At 36.8% G+C, this 20,473-nt stretch overlaps 2 protein-coding genes across 5 annotated transcripts in view; one reads left to right on the plus strand and one right to left on the minus strand.

Annotated features, from left to right (window-relative positions):
• Positions 1-20,473, plus strand: part of SYT2 (synaptotagmin 2) — a 130,127-nt gene that overhangs the window by 90,934 nt on the left and 18,720 nt on the right. For all 3 annotated transcript variants that reach the window (XM_087889325.1, XM_087889326.1, XM_034414221.3), the window contains 2 exons: positions 16,812-17,040; positions 18,103-18,263. In XM_087889325.1, the coding sequence (XP_087745451.1) occupies positions 16,833-17,040; positions 18,103-18,263 (369 nt within the window). In that variant the 5' untranslated portion in view covers positions 16,812-16,832. The remainder of the gene's footprint in view (positions 1-16,811; positions 17,041-18,102; positions 18,264-20,473) is intronic.
• The window catches only part of PPP1R12B (protein phosphatase 1 regulatory subunit 12B), a 139,835-nt gene continuing 135,242 nt past the window's right edge, over positions 15,881-20,473 (minus strand). For both annotated transcript variants that reach the window (XM_087889305.1, XM_034414215.3), the window contains exon 24: positions 15,881-16,609. In XM_087889305.1, coding sequence (XP_087745431.1) covers positions 16,592-16,609 — 18 coding nt within the window. In that variant the 3' untranslated portion in view covers positions 15,881-16,591. The remainder of the gene's footprint in view (positions 16,610-20,473) is intronic.

Here is a 20,473-nt window from a genome sequence, read left to right on the forward strand (position 1 = left end):
TCAGTTGCCTCAGTTTTCTAGGAAAGTGCCTTTCCTGAACATGTTATAGTTCTCAGCAGTTTTTTTTATCATACTCAGCAATCCAGCTGGTCAGCAGCTATTCAGTTCTGCATATGGATATATTTACAGAAAATATAACCAATAAGTTCCAGTGGTTTTTGAAAATGAGTCAGTCAGTCTAGCTGGCAAACCAGTGGTTCAACTTTCCTCAATCTGGTACCTTCCAGATGTCTTAAATTATAACTCTTATCATCACTTATCACTGCAGGAGTTGGGGTGGTGAGGTGATGAGAGTGCCATATTGGAAAAATTACATAGACTGTTTTGGCCTATATGAGGAATCCATTGGTCTGTGGTTGGTAAAGGAGAATGGTTTAATTCTGAAACTGAAATTTTATTTTAGATTCCATAATAAGGACCTTGAATATTATTCTTCAATGGATAGACATGGCATAAATTTAAGAGACATGAAGCTGACTCCATATTTCCTCTAACCTTTCTTAATTGATTTTATTGATCAGAGGAGTAATATGCATGTGTGCATTGATACCAAACTTTCCAGCATAGCCCTCTCAAAACATGGAGCTGATTGAGTGATTGCTTATGTACTATCAAGTTGTTTCAAGTCATGACCTCATAGGTAGATTTTCTCCATGGCAATCTATCCCTAAACCATTCTGTCAAGTCTCCCAATCCTCTTTGCTCTTCTCTTTTCTTTCCCCTTTCTGTAGTGATATGTAGGAATGACCTTGGTGTTCCTAAGTGAACAGATTCTGTCTACGGCAGGGGTCTCCAACCTTGGCAACTTTAAGCCTGGCGGACTTCAACTCCCAGAATTCCCCAACCAGCTTTGCTACATAGTGGGTGGAACAAGATGTTCAGGAGGGACCCTCCCTAAGTTATCAGCCTGCAAAGGTGATGGTGGGAGAATTGTACTTTCAGATTTGCAAGATTCTATTAATGTACTGGTAGTTTTACAATACGCTAAAATTAGTTTATATGACAATGTTTCATATCTGGTCTACCTGATAAAGCTGACACTTTCCCAACATTAGAAACATCCAGAAAGCTGGGTCTTTGCATGTGTCCAAAGTAGGGTAATTTGAGCCTGGTCATTCATGACTCAAGTGAGAACTTCGGGGTTGATTTCTTTGATGATCCATTGAGTTTTTTTCTTGACTGTTTTAAGTCTTTTTGAGCACCAAATTTCAAAGGTGTTAATACTCTTCATACTCTGCTTCTTTGAAGTCCTACTTTCACTTCCATCAGCTGTCACAGGAAATCTTATGGCTTTCATAATTCTGATCTTTCAAGGTATAGGCGCCAAATGATATTTGAATATCTTTTCTAAGGTCTCCATGGCTGATGTACTAAGTCTGTGGTTTATAAATAGACATCTCCCAAAATATAATTAAGTATATCTTTGTGCGGACTTCCATATCTGCTGCCTTCTACTTACATGGGGAACATAGATTGACTATTCTGCTGATTTTTGTCAAAGCAAGACTACAAACTAATTATGAGTTAAAATTGTTGTGTGCCTCAATCCCTCCTTTATCAGATATTTTGATTTCCAATTAATGCTGATGAGTGAGAACTTGATTTCAAGTTTACAGATAAGACTTCATCAACTCCATGGTATTATTTTTCTAGAAACTTTTCTGACCAGCTTTCTCACCTGTTATATTTAATAATATAATCAAACAGATAGTCAAGGAACCGAGAAGTGAGATTGGATAGCAGCCAGATCTGAATTTTCTATTTAACTATCACTCCTTTGTGAGATTTTCTCTTTTCCTTACTTTCCTACAGTCAATTAATTTCAAAGGTATCCAACCATATTACCTGTTTATTGGTTTCAAACTTTAGACAGAAGAGAATGAGCTCTGAGATGATCCCTTATAGCACTAACCCAAATTCCAAAGTTAATCCAGTAAATGGCCAGCTTGCTTAAAAATAAAAGCATAAAGATTTGAAAAAAATAAGAATCAGCAAAGTAGTGCTCTTGGAAATATTATCTTTTCTGCAAGCAGAGCTAGCTTTACAGACAGAGCTCAGTGGGATAAAGTTAGAGATGATCCCTTCAATATTATATGTTTCAGTTTTCAGAAAATGTTTGATAAAGTTCCTACTGAATAAAGTTAATGGCCATGGGATAACTCCCTTCTATGGAAGCCTAAGTGCTTAAAAAACACAAAGAAGCGCTATTTTCTTAATGGAGGTAAGCGAGATATGGAACGCTCAAGGTGATTTGTTGGGACTGGTGATTTTTAATTGGTCCATAATTTATCTTGATTTAGGAGTAAGCAATGAACTGGCCAGATGTGCAGATGATACTGAACTATTGTAACTAACTGCTAAAGTAATTGTGAATATCTCTGGGAGATCCATTGTCTCTGCTCAAATTGTCAGTCAAGTTGCAAACATGGTTCAAATTAATTAAGTGTAACATGATGCATATTAGAGCAAAAAGCCCTAATGTCACATATATCCTCAGCTGTTTGTAAGTAATCAAGAAAAAGATATTGGTGTGAAAGTTGTGTGGAGTTTCTCTGGGCCAATATGCTGAAAATGTTAATAAGTAATCCCACCAATTATTACATGTGAGTTTTAAGTTTTGGAAGTATGGCAGAAAAGATATTGAGTATAGACTTAGGAGAGTATAAGAAGGGACCTAACAAATAATGTTTGATGTGGTTTTACTTTATAATACATACTATATAATAAAGATTCTTAATTAGTTGTGCCATGTTTGGGAAGTTTTTGACAAGTCAGTTAAGGAAGAAGGCCCCTGCTCAATGAAGATGATGGCAGTTGTCAGAAAGGCAAATTTCACACTAGAGATGATTAACAAAACTGCTAACACTAGATTGTCCTTCAACACATCTGCTTCTGGAGCACTGGGTGCAGTTCTGGTCAGTATCATGTGGTTGTCAGCAGACTCCACCTCCCCACCCTTCACTGACTTTCTTTTCCCCACTGTCCCATCTTTTTTTTTTTTTACTAGTCATATCAATGATTAGTAAAGGACGTAAAATGTAAAGGATGCAGTGGTTCAGTGGCTAAGATGCTGAGCTTGTCGATCTAAAGGTCGGCAGTTTAGCAGTTCAAATCCCTAGTGCTGCGTAAGGGATGAGCTCCCGTTACTTGTCCCAGCTTCTGCCAACCTAGCAGTTTAAAAGAACATTTAAAAAAATGTAAGTAGAAAAATAGGTACCAAATTTGGTGGGAAGGTAACAGCATTCCGTGTACCTTTGGTGTTTAGTCATGCCGGCCACATGACCACGGAGATGTCTTCGGACAGCGCTGGCTCTTTGGCTTTGAAACGGAGATAAGCACTGCCCCCTAGAGTCGGGAATGACTAGCACATATGTGCAAGGGGAACCTTTATCTTTTTAGTCATATCAATGTATTTTTTTTTCCATGTTCGTTTTATTATTCAAATATTTTACTTTTGTTTACATTTAATTTTTATTTCTTCATTTTTGTTTATAGTTGTAAGTTGCCTAGAGTAGCCCCATGGACAGATAGGCGGCAAATAATTTTAACAACAATAACAGCAACTTTTGAAAAAAGGATATAGTGGAGTTAGAAAAAAGGCAACCAAAATTACCAGGCAGCTCAAGACAGAATTTTTATGAGAAAAACCTGGAATATTTGGGATTCTTTAATTTAAAAAAGGAGAATAAAGGATGTGTGCAATACAGATATCACACATAACAGAGAGAAAGTAGGTTAGGATGAAAGACTGTTCAATGAAACTGTCTGTCAGGTTGCGGTTTCTCTTAGGGAAATAATGTGCGACTTGATGTGTTACGTATTTGACCAGTGAGATTCATTGCTAGCGGATATAGTGATGACCACTAAGTTGGATGACTTTGAAAGGAGTTGGATGAATTCATGGAGGATAAATTCTGTCAAAGGCTATTGAGTTGAAGACTGTGTTACTTCCAGGTTGGGGGATTTATGTCTCCAAATATTAGCTGCAGAGGAACATTATGGGAGAAGAGTATGTCTCCATCTCCTACCTGGGACAACTCCAAAGGTATCTGGTTCATTGCTCTGAAAATAAAATGTAAACTAAGAAGGGCCTTGGCCTGCTCTAGCACAGCTATTCTTATGAGATCACATTTTGGCAGCTGAGAAGAGCCCTTTGCTGTAAGGTCTGCAAGGTAATGCAACTCTGCGTGATTTGTGCCAAGCTTGTAAACTTGTTACAGGAGGAGAGACAGCTGGTGCAGTATAACGGCACATGTTATACAGTCTTAATTCAGGAGAAAATCTCATTGAATTCAATTGGACTAGGGAATCTGGGTTTTAACTGCATTTAATCATTTGTAGATTAAGCTGCAAATTGTGAAAATCAGTTCAAATCTTGTCCCTGTAGTGACACTTATTTTAGGTATCTACAATATGTTTATGAGGCAGATCTTTCAGAATTGCATTAATGTTTATAAAAAGGTCATTTATATCCAGTGAATGGAATCTTTAAATATATAGATGTTAATTATTATTGTATTGTTGTCAACATAACAGGCAGACGTCAACCTCGTGCTTTAGACTATATAGATTTTATATTTGTGTTACAAATGGATTTGCAAATGAATGCGTGCTAAGACCAGTTCTTAATATGTAAAAGTGCATACAAAATAACCTTCCCACTTTTGTACACATCTTCCGTGGTTCCCTGGGAGGATTGTTAAAAAGTTGGAACGGGGAAAAGTAATTTAGGATGCATTTGGATAATATGTTTTTAAAATGAAACACTGAGAGGCACAATCGTTAGAGAGTCTGCCAGGACATTCTCTATATGAGTGGGGGATTTGAAACAAGTCTGCAGTTTTGTAAATGGGGTGCCTCTGGGGCTGCCCTTGGAATGCAGAAATGTGGGGAGAAGCAGAAAGTGGGGTAGCTGTATCAGCCTCTGCAGTCAGGTGGCTGCTGTGATTCCAGGGGACTGACTGTGTGGCCCATGTCCTTCTATGCTCCTGTCGGTGTAGGAGGAGTGACATTCTGGGAGAATCATATGCCTGAAAATAAAGAAGATTAGCTCAGCTGCTCCTGCTCAGGGATTGCTCTCTCTGTTGGGTGGGATGAAAGTACTGCAGTGAAAGGTAGCATAGTGACTCAGCACTTTTTCCTCTGTTTCTCCTCTACTGCAGAATTAACTCTGTCTTTGCATGATATGCATGATGCTGTTTGCTGACTTCTGAGATGACAGCTGTGAGGATTGGTGCAAAGATTAAGACAGAACCGTATGAAAAGTCCAGGTTGCATTGAAAGAGGAGCCTTCGGAATGTCACCATAAATGTGGTTTTTTTTTTTTTACATTCATAGGTTTCTCTCTATTTTCTCTTTATAGCAGGTGTGTCAAACTCACGACGTTATGGCGGCGTCACATGACATATTGGAACTCCCCCCCTCTTTTGCTAAACTGAGCATGGGCGTGGCCAGCATGTGACGCATCCGGCCAGTGGGCCGTGAGTTTGACAGCCCTGCTCTATAGCAATATTGCACAAAAAATGGAGAGGGATTATTTAGGAGAAACTCAGGTTATTCAAATAGCTTTTCTTTAGCTAAACATATTGGTTGTAAAAAAACTGCAATTCCCCAGAATTATAGTCAAAATGCCCAGAATTGTAATAACCAACATTCATTTAAGTTTCACATTTTCACTTGAAAGGTTAAAGTAGTGAATGAAGGCAAATATATGTGCCCCAAGATACATTCAGATTTTTAAAGTGGGACACGTGGCACATGTTCCAGGTTAAGTTAGCATTCAAAGGGGTGTCCCCATATCTATCCCCATGAGATCTCTGGACCTGAAAAGGATTCATTCTAGTAATGACTACACATATACAGTATCTGTAATCAGGGAGGATTTAACCCAGGCAAATGGGGTTGTTGATTTATTTATTTATTTGCAGGATCTATATGCCTACCTATCTCATGATGATTCTAGGCAGCTCATTATAATCCATAAAAAACATAATTAAAAACAAAAATACCCTCCCCCTCAGGAGCTATACCAAATCGTCTTCATAGCTCAGCCTACATCCTAGCCCAGTCTTGAGAGAAGGGTCAGCTCTTCATAGCCCTTCAGGTTTACTGATTACTGCTCATAGTTAGTAACTACTTTGGTTACTCATGCCTTGATCCAGAATCGACTATTGCAACACACTTTACATTAGGTTACCCTTGAGGAACATCTGGAAACTTCAATTGGTGAAAATGAAAAGTGTAGTGGCATGGCAGTTATCCAAGAGAATGGAGAGCCCATGAGGTAATTATACTGTGTGTAAGATCCTGGTCCTTTTTTAAATTTATATTTAACTATATTTAACTATTGTTTTAATTGTTTTAACTGGTTGTTTATTGTATGCCACCAAGAGTCAGGTTTCTCAAATGGGCAGCTATATAATTCTGATAAATAAATGAAATATATAGATTATAGTTCCCTAATGAAATATATAGATTATAGTTCCCAAATATGTAGATTATAGTTCCCTAATATTGTCATTCAATGTGCAATAGGATTCTTATTAATAATTCCAGAAGACATAGTCATTTGTTAGAAGTACTGGGGTGTATTCCAAGTTTATTACAGTATGTATGTATGTATGTATGTATGTAGATGAAGAGGTAGAGATAGATAGATGAGAGAGAGAGAGAGGGAGGGAGGGAGAGAGAGAGGGAGAGGGAGAGAGAGGGGGAGAGGGAGAGAGAGAGGGAGAGAAGTGCTGGAGAGGACCAGGCTGAGCCCAAGGGAGGGGTCAAGCGCGTCATAAGTTTCCCACTCGTGCCCATTAGAGATCTATGTCCAGCCCATCCTGAATTCCATTGACCCGTATCTACCTCAATTTGCCTTAACTATTAGAAGATCATATTCTGATAGAGAGTAATGCCGTGTTTTCCCGAAAATAAGACCCTGTCTTATATATTTTTTGAACCTCTAAATAAGCGTTTGGCCTTATTTTTGGGGAGGTCTTATTATTTTGGGGTGCATGGAGCCTTACCTGATTTCCAGCTCTGCGTTTAAATATTTTTGAGGAGGGCTTATTTTCAGTGGGAGACTTATTTTAGCACATGTGCTCAAAAACCCGATTGGGCTTATTATCAAGGGATGTCTTATTTTTGGGGAAACAGGGTAGCATGTAATAAACTTATATTCATTTGAACCACCTTGGTTCCTGATTTTTTGTGCTTGACATTTATATTTTCTACAAGTTCTCTTAAAATATTTTGATCTGAATTTTTTCCTCAGCATTCACAGGGTTTTTGAAGCTTACTTGTATAATTTGTATAAGCAAAATAGATAAATTGTTTAATTATTTTGAGAAACACATCTTCTTAACTTGTATTCTTTAACTAAGTACAACTTTAAAATAGTATAGCATTATTCTGTTATTAATGACATTTTATTTCTGTTGTTAATAACTTTATAATATTAATCAAAAATACAATTATACAATTAAATAATCATGGTAAAACAGTACTCAAAGTACCTAGTTATACAGCAACTAAGACATGAATGAGTGTACTCTCCAGAAGAGTTCTATTTGTAAAAGTTTCTGAGAAAATAATATCATGGATGCTGTCATTCAGTAGACAAACACTGAAATACCAGCTTCTCATGTTTTAGTAAATACTCTAGTTGCAGATTTAAGCTGATTGGATTTTGATATAATACATAAGGGTTTTCAGTTATCCATGTTTGAAATTATTGAAACAGCATTAATAATCTATTTCATTGATTATAGATACTAATTTTTAACTGCTGTTTTAGCTAATAGACTTCAACAAATAATCTCTTAAGGGATTAAGAATGATCAAATGAGTTTTATCAAAACTTCATACAGGTCAGATAGTATTTGACGGGTAGTAAATCTCTTTGGCCAAACTGGGATACTTGTTAATTAAACTAAGTCAGAATTGATACCTATAAGTGAAGATTTGTTTATTTATATATTAAATTATTGTCATCTTCATTTGTAGTTTTATCAATTATTTAGGCATTCTTTTCCCAAGCAATCTTTCTCAAATATCTACACTGAATGTGAATAAGATATATGAAGAGGTCAGGATAAACCTTACAATCAATGTACCAAGATTCTTTATATTTTATTTGAAACAGGTTTATATACATATTGAAAAAAATATTTTAAAAAATTCAATACAGTGTCTGGGTTTTTTGTGAATCTTGAATTAGATTAGATTGAATTAGCCAAGAGTTTTTGCTATGGCACCCAGTGCGTCAATAAGCACTGAGACCACCACGGCTGGTTTATGACGGCTGACATAATCTGTCCATTTTGATTTTCAGATCTTGTTACTTTGTGATCTTTCTTTTGACAAATTCTTTTGTCTTCTCTGGTGTGTTATGAGCCAAGAGTTCATCAGTATGTATTGTTCTTGGCTGTCTTTAGCCAATGCATTCTTCTTCCAGTTTGTTTGAGGTATCATTTGTGCTTCAGTTTGAGATGCAGACAACACATACTCATCCCCAATAGCGTGAGCCTGTCTTCAACTGGGAAGGGACACAGGGCAGAAAACATCCTGCAGCCAAGAAGGCTCCACACCCATTTGCACTACTTAGGTGATCCTGAGGACACAGATAAATCCCCTAAAACAATTCAACCCTAACCCTAATCCTAAACTCTCTAAAACAATTCAAATGACCAGCTGTCTGCAAGGAATATAAATCCTTCTGTTCCCCACTATCCAATCAGAGCTGAAGAACCTTCTTGGATGGGAAGCAAAACTTCTTCAAAGAAAAAACAAGAAAGCCCAGTTGCCTCCTGAAAAAAGGCACCTTTTTATCTACCTTCCCAAGGACCTGGGATATTATTATTATTTCTTCATCAATTTATGGTTCCAGTAAACTGAAGACCTATATATTTAACAAATAAGTTGCCTATAGGGTATAGATGAGTACAAGAAAATAAAGTCATCCTTTACTGAAACTGTGATATAAAATTTCATATATGCCTAAGAAAACCTGCCTTTTTAATAATGATGCTACCTTTCTTTGAAGAAGGATAGAATGCAGGAAGATTTTCACATTCTTCATTGTCATTTTATGATGGCTTGCAGCAAGTGTTCCCATTTTTAAAGTGGAAATTTGCAAGATACAAGTATGGTGAATGATACCAACAAAATATTCTGTGGGAAATGAGTATTTACATGTTACTATGTGCACTACACCCATTTCTGCCTTCCTGCAGTGATTTTTTTACCAGTCCAAAGGCCTGGCCATTTAGAATGCAGGAATACGTATGCTCTTCTAAAGTGAATTTCTGATAAGAGCCTTTACCTTTAACTGTTTTATCTCACTTGGAGTTATTCAAAATAGATATAAATATGCAATTCTTCTTTAAAATATGTGGAAACATTTGTGTGTGTGTTTTAATGGATGCTCTCCACTGGAGATGAGCTAATATATTCACAACAAATTGCACCCAATATTGTATCTACCATGACGACCTTTTACCAGCCTATTTAAATGTGTATTGATAAAACAATTCCAAAAGGAATAAGAGGAGATTTGTTTTGGGAATGAGATTGTGAAATCAGTAGTGTTTGTGTACAATGCTATTTGTAACATTATTACAGCCAAATCTTCACACAAGAAGAATTGTCCTCTAACTGTATATTCATGTACCAGATTAGTATTGTGATGACTTAGCAATGTTGTTGTAGTGTAATCGCTAATTAAGCATCTGGCTTTATCCCCATGTACTGATGTCTGTGTCAACTTGAATTTCATTTTCAGCTGTGACCTTTTGCGATATAGTACTCAAGAAGTCCACAAAATAATATCTTGTTGGAAACAAAAGGAATGATCATGTCAAACGTAATTCACTTTTTATTTGCTGAGGACTGTATTCTTTTCTTTAGACTCCTTTTATTTCACACAATATTTCATTTCCAGTAATTTATCCTGCCATTAATGTTATGAGTTGTTAATTGCATTGATACTTGATTCATTAAAAAGTAAATAACATGGTTTATTTCTTTTGGTTTTCCATCAAACTGTATTTCAGGGATGCATTCTGTTGGTGATTATGAAAAAAAAATGGTTTATATCCATGTGCCATTATTTCTTATGCAGGCTCTTAGTAGTTATTGCCTTTCACCCCCATAAATGACAACAGATTCCATATCAGGACAAGTACAACCTTGAAACTACAATGAATATACCAATGAAGAATTTTGAGGACACTTGACTCAGATGTATTCCAGTTATGAGTTAATTCTCTAAAAGGTCTTATCCTGGCTTAAAATCTGGGTGTGCTTTCTTGAAGTGTGGCATAGTGGTAAAATGTTAGATTAGGATTGGTGAGATACTTTTGCTGTGTACAGTAGATTACTGCTCAGTAACTTAATAAAGGAAAATGGATATTTCCCCACAGAAACTAATATTTTTCATTGTTTTTATATGTATATTTTACTTTTTGTCTATAGAACCCAAGATGGTATATGTGGTGTCATGTTTCATTTTATCCCTGCAGTGACCATTCTGTGAAGTGTATTAAGCTGAGTGAAAGCAATAGGGCAAAACAATGTCTTTGAGTGGGGATTTGAACTTAATCTCCCCAGTCTCAGTGATCCAAGAAGACCACAGCTGGGAGTGATTAAGAGGGCTCTACAAAACCTTTCTTTCCTGTCTAACAAATAGAGGAAAAGTAAAGGTTTAGATATGCATATATATCTGTATATTTATAGGGAGCCACATCCACATACATTAAGCCAAAGGTTTTGTTAAAATCTTTTCTTTGTCTCTTCACATAATTTACAAACATCAGAGTTGGATTCATGTCATGCTAGTAAACATGTACAAATTTAATTCATTGGTTTACTAGAAAGTGCAAATGCAGCCAAGAAAGAGAGAGGCGGAGGGGGGATACTCATTTTGAGTTAAGGATGTTGCAGTTGCTTGTCTTTAGCATTACTACCTCCACCTATCACCTCAGAAGTGAATCTCTGCTTCCCCCTCTGCTCCTCGGAAGTGAAACTCCTGGAATGTGATATTGCTTAGGAAAGAGGGGGATCTAGAATAATTGGGTAGGGACACACTCCAGAAACTTTACACATTAATTGGACCAATTAAAATAGGGGCATGTATCTTTTTCAAGCCAAGGATATCGTTTGGTCCAAAAATGTGGGTCTTCCAAAATAAAAGATAAAATAAAATGACTTTTAAAAAATGCTAATATGATTATTTGCTATGTATTTCATAAGTATTTGTACACCACCCATAGTCACTTTATATGAAATGAGTAACCATATAAATTGGATTCATAAAATAATATTTCATAAGTATTTCATAATTTTCCTATATGAGCATATTTAATATGAATCAGGGTCGTAATCTTTGGAGTGGTTTGACAGCTACATTGTAGGGTTTAGGCAGTATCAGTCTGCTTATCTTGATTTAATGGTAATGGTTTGAATTAAATGGTTAAAAGATGATGATGATTAAAGATGTCTGTTTTTGGAGGAAGCTGATTTTTCACTTTAAAATGGTTTCTGGCAACTCCAGAGGCTCGCCTTGAGCAAAAAACAATGACACAACATTGCAGTTATAAAAGTTATAAAAAGTACATATTGTATATATTCCCAATCACTTTTTCTCTAACTAAAGTTATTTTGAACTGTTAGTGGAAAAATTTTCAACATCTTGGCAATTTTTAAACAATGGATTCCATTTTCATCCTGGATTATTAATATTTCTCTTTTTATCTGCAATGAATATCAGAATGTTCTTAGTTCTTTTTAGTGCTGATGATAGATTCCCTTAATCCATTTGTCATGCATTCTGGCTTCATTTCCCCTACCAATTCTCAACAAATTCAGCACTTGCATCTGGAATGCCTTACACTTTTGCCATGATGAGGTCAAATGTTAATGACTATTTGCAGGAATTTGAATTTACTGCTAATTCCAGCCAGGGAAAGTGGTTGCAGGGATATAAAGACCTTTGTTGCAGTTTTTATTCTGTTGTCTCAGTAATTAAAAAATTACAATCAAGGTGGACCAATTAAAGCAGAAGTATACATTTTCTGTACTTGTTGAGATTCTATAATCAGTGGATAATTAAAACTAACCCAAATGTTCCACAGAGTGAATCAATTTTGGAAGGGAAGGTGAATGCAGAGCAAGTTGTTATATATGTTTCTAAGAACTGAAACATATGCAAAGTGAATTTTAAAAGGCTTAGTGGAGAATACAAGAAATTACATGTAGGCCAAGAATTTAACAATTGATATAATGTGTTATGCAAGAAAAATTGTCATAGTCAAGAACAGTTCTTGCTGAAAGAATCCACCGTGGCTTTTACAGAGACAAGATTGCTATTTTTCTTGGCTATTTTGAGAGCATTACCAGAGGCTTCTGAGGAAAGAGAAATCCTGGGAAAAGAAAATGGGTCTTCTCAAGTAGTAGTATATAACCTGAAATTGAACCTTTATTTGCACCAGATGCTCCATAGGTTATGGGCAAAGTTAGCTTATTAGGCAAACCTACAGTATAACCCAGTCATGCCATATAGATCTTTGTTTTTCAAATAATGTTTAAAAGTGACTGAACCTTGAGGATGAATATCACCATGGAGGGACTGTGACTGAGAGAATTATGGTCTGAACCTCTCAAACAAGAGAGGCAGGAGCACTCAGCGGCTTAACAATCAGAGAAATAAATGTAGGAAGACTCTGCCCTAATGGATGAAGCAGTTAAAAGTGACAGTGAGAAGTTTGCGCTTTCAGATTTGCTAGATTCTGTTACTGACCATTAGGCGACTTGGGGGCTCCTGCTCTCTCTTGTCTAATAGTTTCCTAGGCAGCATGTCTTCCCCTCGTTCTCCAAGGTCATCTACTCATTCCATTACACAACCTAATTTCTGAAAATAGCTGATTCTTTATCATCTCATGTAATATTGATGCTAGGATAGCAATTACATATTCAAGGATTGGGGGGGCATTAAAAGGGTAGGGAAAATTCTGCAAACCGTGAAAGTATTTTCCATATATTCTATCAAGATACTTCGCAATTTTTTTTTCAGTAACCTGAAAAAAGGTTATATTTGGAGCATTTATACAGAATTCCCTATGTTTTTCTCTCATTATTTGCATTTTCAAATGCATGAAGAAATGTAACGTGAGATTTTGCTTTTCTAGAAACTAAAACAATTCAATGTGTTCCCCTGAAGACAGTAATTTAGAACAGCATCCAATTCTCTCTACTCTGCAGATTCTGCATTGCTTTGTTTCCTATTTTGCCCTGTCTTGCAACAGGAATGGGAATAGTTATGTCAGTAGAAAACACAAAGAAAAAGTATTGAATTGATAAATTACATTTTAACAGCATGCCTGACTATGTCACAAAATTTAGTTTAATATTGCAAACATACAGAGTTTGGCCTTGAACTTTTTGTACTCTGCCTTTATTCTCCAGCTGTGTAATTCAAGTATACAAAATAGCGCTCTGCTTATGGATACTGTATCTCCTACCAGAGTCTACAAGCTGTGAATAATCTCTCCTAGCCAATGTTTATTTTGATCAGCATAAAGCAGTTGATGGATAGCGACTCAATTGCTTTCCTTACATTTTCTTTATAGAGCTAAGAACCATCCTCAGAGCTAAGCCTCCCATCCACAGACATTTGAAATGAAGTTACAATACGAAAGAAGCAGGATTCATTCACGAAATAGTGGATTCATTAGCCATTCCACTGGCAGGTTGGCATTTGCCCTCCACTTTTCCACCAACATGCCCTCATTCTCTTGACTTTTTCTCTATTAAATGATTACAAAAGGAAGGAAATGTTTATACACATTACTTGTTGGACATTATTTATTGCTCAGTTAACTCTGATATTAATCACTTGGAGATGCAAAAGAACAAAACCAGAAAAGAGGCATTTGTTATATCTTATTTGGTGTCATAAATATGTAGGAATCCTATGTGAATGAATGGAAAACTATGTTGTGGGAAAGGATGGAATTGGGATTGAGGTAGGGTTGAAATTTTGAAACCTACCAAAGAACAGCAAGATGAAATCTATCATATTTTTCGGAGTGTAAAACGCACCTTTTCCCTCCCTAAAAGAGGCTGAAAATTTGGGTGTGTCTTATACTCCAAATGTAGCTTTTGCGAAGCTTTTTTTCAGCCCTAACGAGTTAATGAGGCACTAGCGAGCAATCTTCCCAGTTTTGCCTGCTCCGACTCTCCGCTGTGCTTGAATGAGGCGCTAGCCAGTGAAGCAATCTCCATGCTTTGCTCCAACTCTCAGCTGTTCTTTGGAAGCTTTTTTCAGCCCTAACTAGGCGCTAGCTGAGTGAAGCGATCTCCCCCGCTCCCCATGCTTTGCCTGCTTTTCTCATTGCTGCTTCCTCTCAGCTGTGCCTTAGAAGCCGTTTTTTTATCCCCAAGAAGGGGATAAAAAAACCAGCAAACTAATGTGCTGAAGCTGACCAGACTAAGGACGCTAGCCAGATGAATACTGGTAGGCAGATTTTTTTTTCCTATTTTCCTCCCCAAAAACTAAGCTGTGTCTTATATTCCAGTGCGTCTTATACTCCAGAAAATATGGTAATTCTTATAAAATAACTGAGTATATGTGAGTATGTGCATCCCTTAAAGTAGGGATTCCCAACCCGTGGACTGGCCCTGGACCACAGCATGCCAGAATCTGGGCCATGCAAACAAGTGAAGCTGTATCTGCGGGATGCAGGCAGCACGCAAAATCACAATCCCTCTAGTTGGCGGAAAAAACTTTTTCCATGGAACTGGTCCCTGGTGTCCAAAAGGTTGGGGGGAGGGGGTGCTGCCTTACAGCAATGAAAACCACTTTTGGATATGGAGACACAGGACCTTGATAGTAGCGAGTTCCTCATTTTTCACTTTATAGTCCACGTTAAATTTCCCTCCACTCTGCTCAAGTATAACTTATATGTGGTAGAGAAAGATATATATGACTTTTCTGTGATGTCCAATTGGACATCACAGAAAAGTCATATATATCTCTCTCTACCCCCATGCATAAAAACTAAAAACAATGAACTCTGAAATGCTGAAATGCTCCTCTGGTAAACGTTTCTACTGCCAACTTCCCACAAGGAAACTCAATGGGGAAGCCAGTAGGAAGTTGGAAGTCGCTCACACTCTTATTGCTTTTTTGCCTGCCTGTGGTCATTCTGTTTCTCTCTTTAGGTAAGGAAATATCTCTCAAATGACCTAACCAGGCACATGCTGTCTAGTTTTTGTTTTTGTTTACTATTTATCTTTAATTCACTGCATATTTGGAATATTGGAATAATACATGGAATATTGTGGAGATTGTTAGCTTTTCTTAATGTTTTTCTTAATCTAAGTTGGAATTTCTTGCAAGAATGTCATGATCTAAGCTGCTGTTAGCACCAGGCTTTGCTTTTGTTGACTGAGTAGAATTCTTAACTTTACTTGAAAAATATTTACCATCAATTTGAAGTTGATATTGTTTCCATGGCAGTGTCCATGTGTTAGATCTGTTCTTTAGGATGTTGGGAAAAAGTACTGATATTAATATCAAATTATCCTACCAGAACTCTGTGTCACCTGCTTAATTTTGCACATCAAGCCTTAATTTTCTCATTATTTCAGATGCTATTTTCTTTCCAATTTTAGCATTCCAGACATAAGTATGATATCATTTTTGAGTTTTGAATTGAGAAGGTATTGTCACAGGAGGATTGCTTGCAGGTTGGTAAGCTTTGGCTGAAGAGAATTTCATGCCTTTTATGCACTCTTTGTTCCTACCTCCTGCTTCATATGTTCCAAACCCATATGGCACAATTCTACTACAGTCAAGTAACTCAAGAAACAAATGAATCAAAACATAATATTTGTATGTTGATTTATTGAGGAAAATTATCCAAAGCTACATATTTCTCAAACTGTAGACAGGCAGTAATGTTCTTTTTGAAGAGTGGTTGTTTTCTCCTTGCAGTTCTGTCATATGCATCATTGTTGTTCAGTGTTTTCATGATGGTCACATGAAAACTTTTGCCAATGCAAAAGAGGCCTTTAGTTCCTTAGACTTTGTCCTGGGGTTCTTTGAGACCGCTTGGAATATTACACACCTTGTAGTTGATGTGATCTTAGTTGGTCAACCATTCCTGAAGAGGTTAATAATGATGCTGAATTGACTCCCTTTGTACATGATCTGCCTGATGGTATACTGGTGGAGTCTAAACTCTTTGGATATAGTTTTGTAACCCTTCAATCTGATGAGCATCACCAACAGCTTTTTGGAGGTTTTCAGAAATCTCCTTTGTTCAAGCCATGACACACTTGCACATACCTATGTGGTAAAAATCAGACTTTAATAATGAATGACCAGAATTCTGTTCTTTGAATAAGGCAGGATCTCCCACACTTGTACCTGATTATCATCCTTGATTGAAACACCTGACTCTAAAGTCTCCTTCAAATGAATTGATAATTCTAGAGGTTCGCATACATTTGCCACAAATACGTAGCTTTGCTTCATTTTCCTCAATGAGAGGCATTTCTGATGAAACAGCAATGCAAAGATCATATGTGGTCTTCTTTGTCATTCCACTTTTTTAATCTAAGGAAGAAACAAATTGTCCTTTATGAGCTATTCTGAGATACCAGTGCAAATATAAATATAAATAACCCCAGGTATGTAAATTACTTGGAAAAGCAAAATATTAATCCTTGTATATTATGCATAACGTTACTGTCAGTACTAAATGAAATATTCTAGGGAAGGTCTGGGCTGAATTATGTAATGTCTCTTTGGTTTTCAGGGTGCCTAAATAGCAGTCAAGATGACTTGGAACCTCTTCAAAAAACATCCCAAACCTGAACCCATCATAGCTGTTACTACAGGTGCTCCAGTACATCCTACCACTACTATAGGAGCACCAGCAGTCTCCCAGGAAAATGCAACGCAGATCTCAGGCCCAGTGGAGAGTTCGGAAGACACTTTTGCAAAGTTAAAAGAAAAGTTTATGAATGAAATAAATAGGATACCTTGTAAGTAACATGTTCTTATTTTGGATGTATCTAGTGTCAACATAGTTTCGGGTCTAATTGTTCCATCCTTGCCTTTTCTAACATTTTGCATATCTGTATAATGCAAAGGTTAGATGCCCAGCTACCCTCCTTCTCCTTTTATTATCAATTGCAAGAAATATAATTATTTATTTGATTAAAGAGACCAAATTACTTAAGGACGTTTCTTGAGAAAAGTAGAAGGTGACCTGAAATATTTTTTTTCATTTTAATGAAAAGAGACAGAAAAAAAAAAATGAGAAAGGACTTACTAGAAGACTATGTTAATCTAATGGTAATTTCAAAGTGAGGTAATGTAGAGTAATTTGTTGCAAACATACTGAGTAAATTAACAAGTCACCTGGAGGGATGACTCTGTTTATAGAAAATCAAAGAGGGGAAGAAATTTTCTACATTGGGAAAAGATTCTGCATTGGAAATAGATTATCCAAAGGATCAGCCATTTGAGTGGCGACTTTCAGAAATGTTCTGAGTGGGACACAATTACCTAATTTATGGAATCTCTTCCCAACCTCACTGTCTTTAGTTTTGCAGCAATGATGATAGCTTGTAAGTTTTAGCAAAGATTGATTCTGCACATAAATAACAACCCCAATTTACTTGGCTATTGTATTGTATATTTGCTTCTTTAAATGTGTTTTCAATAGTTGCTTGTAATGTTTTGATCTAAGTTGTGTAGGTGATCCTGAATACATAAACATAACATAAACATAAAAAAGAAATGCAAAACGTGAGGAGAAGTAGCACTCTGCAAAGAGCCTGTCCCAGGTACTTGAGGCAGCTGCATCCTCTGGAAGGCTCAGAGAAGTTGCTTCAGATTCTTCCTCTGCCACCTCTCCTTGCATTTGAAGTCACAGCCATGGGTAGAAATGGCTTGGATATCCACCCGGGGTGTGGCTTGTAAACTTTTCCTTAAAAGGATGTGCACAGCCTTAGAAATGACATCTGCGGGCTGTGCATGTGATGTAAACCTCTAGCACTTCCTGCTACCCCTTTCCCCATATTCTGCCTATATTTTCACAGTGCCACCATGGGCCCTGGTTGCCATTGCTGTCGTTGCTGGATTGTTACTGCTGACCTGCTGCTTTTGCATCTGCAAGAAATGCTGTTGCAAGAAGAAGAAGAACAAGAAGGACAAAAAGGGGATGAAAAATGCTATGAACATGAAAGATATGAAAGGCCAGGTGAAAATATATCATTGGATGAAGACCAGTTGGGAAACTGCAGTTATTTAAGTTATGAGGGAACAGGTGCTCATGTTTCTGGTGGGCTTATCTAGAGTGGCTATAAATACAAGAGAGCAAACAAACAAACAAATTGCTCTGTTTTAGAAAATATACCAAACCAAGAAATACATTAGAACAGGAAGGATAGAAACGTTTGTCTCAAAACTATGATTACTTGATTACTCTTTAAAAAAAATCAAAAGAGGTAGAAGATCATGATACTATTTCAAGTTGAGGAACTCAGAAAATGAGACTGATAGAAAATAGTCACTGTTTCAGGTGACAAAATGCATATTCTAACCTTTGCTCCCTCTTTTTTTTCTGAGCTTTTTTTCATAAAACAATTGCTTGCTTTCTGTATTTGATACAATAGAAATCACTTTATTTTACTGTACTATAATGTTATTTTACTACAGTACCATAGGTTAATTTTAGTATGGCTTTGCTACAGTATTGCATTTAATTTTTATTATTTTATTTTAGCACAAACATTTATGTTGTTGTAATTTTGGCAGTCAGTTTCTCCTATAAAGGCAAAAATAAGGATACATTTCCTTCCATAGAAACTAGGAGCTTCTAATTCCATTTGTAAAAAATATTTAAAAATATTTATTGTCAGAAACCTACAGTACAGTTCTCTATTGTATATATCAAAGATTTCTTTATGTATTATTTATTTATAAATTTATAAAATGTATTAACTATCTGAATCCCAAAATACAGTAAGTGATATACAAGTCTTAAATATAACACAGAATTAGTATAAAGTATACATATTTTTCAAACATTTTTACAAGTAACCAATTTATAAATTTTAGAAGCAATGAAGTGGCTTTTAATCTTTTTTTGCATATATTTTAAGTTTTTCCTAAATTAACCAAGGGTGTTTGTTTTTTCTTTTGCCTCAGAATTTCAAAAAACATTATACTTCTTAGTATGTGAGAAAGCATAACAAAGAACTCAGTTCCTGCTAAGCAAAAATAACTTTTCTATGTAACCTAGGAATGCCATATACAATTTCTCTAGGTATTAGAGGAAATATAGAATATAGATTTATCACACAAACAAATAATAGTATTTTAAGTATTTTAAGCGCTCCATGGCTTAGGGCCGGGGTATCTGCGAGACTGCCTTCTGCCGCCAATAGCCTCCCACCGACCGGTTCTCTTGCACAGAGAGGGCCTCCTCAGGGTGCCGTCGGCCAGACAGTGCCGGCTGGCAACCCCCTGGGGGAGAGCCTCCTCTGTGGCAGCACCTGCCCTCTGGAATGACCTATCCCCTGAGATACGTATGATTTCAGACCTCCGGACTTTTCGTCGGGCCCTGAAAACACACCTATTCCATCTAGCTGGGCTGGCTTGATCCCATTCTCTCAGTTTTAATTGAATTCGGTTTTAATTGGGTTGTTTTAAATCTTGGGCCGAAATTATTTAATTGTTTTTTAAACTGTTTTTAAATTTTATATGCAATGTTTTATCTCGGCTGTACACCGCCCTGAGTCCCGCAGGAGAAGGGCGGTATAGAAATAAAATAAAATAAAATAAAATAAATAAGATTCTTTTGTGCTTGCAGTATCAAGCACTGTGATCTTGAGGCTATTCACAATTGAGCTTTCTGCCTATTTGTGATTTGGTTCCTCAACTGCCCATGAGTCCCCCTTAACATTTCAGGCAAAGCTGAGGTGGCGGTTGAACTGGGAAAGTTGGACAACTCTAGTCTGATACCCCAAGGAATCAAGTCAGCATTAAGTATCAATGTAGACAAAAGATGTACCAACAGAAACTCTTCTGAAAGTAGGTTTTCATTTGGCAGCAATCTTTAATAAGGAGAGAGCAGAGTGTCCATATCAAGAAAAGCATCATCATTCTGACTACTGAATACTCTGTGGAAAATGTGGTGATGCTTTCACCAGAGGTGGGTTTCAGCAGGTTCTGACCAGTTCTGGAGAACTGGTAGCGGAAATTTTGAGTAGTTTGGAGAACCGGTAAATACCACCTCTGACTGGCCCCACCCCCATCTATTCTCTGCCTCCCGAGTTCCAGCTGATTGGGAGGAAATGGGGATTTTGCAGTAACCTTCCCCTGGAGTGGGGAGGAAATGGATATTTTACAGTATCCTTCCCCTGGAGTGGGGTGGGAATGGTACAATGGTGGGTTTCAAAAATTTCT

The sequence above is a fragment of the Pantherophis guttatus genome, chromosome 3 (assembly GCF_059756535.1).
Source record: "Pantherophis guttatus breed Tessera chromosome 3, ASM5975653v1, whole genome shotgun sequence".
In the NCBI taxonomy this organism is placed as follows: Eukaryota; Metazoa; Chordata; class Lepidosauria; order Squamata; family Colubridae; genus Pantherophis; species Pantherophis guttatus.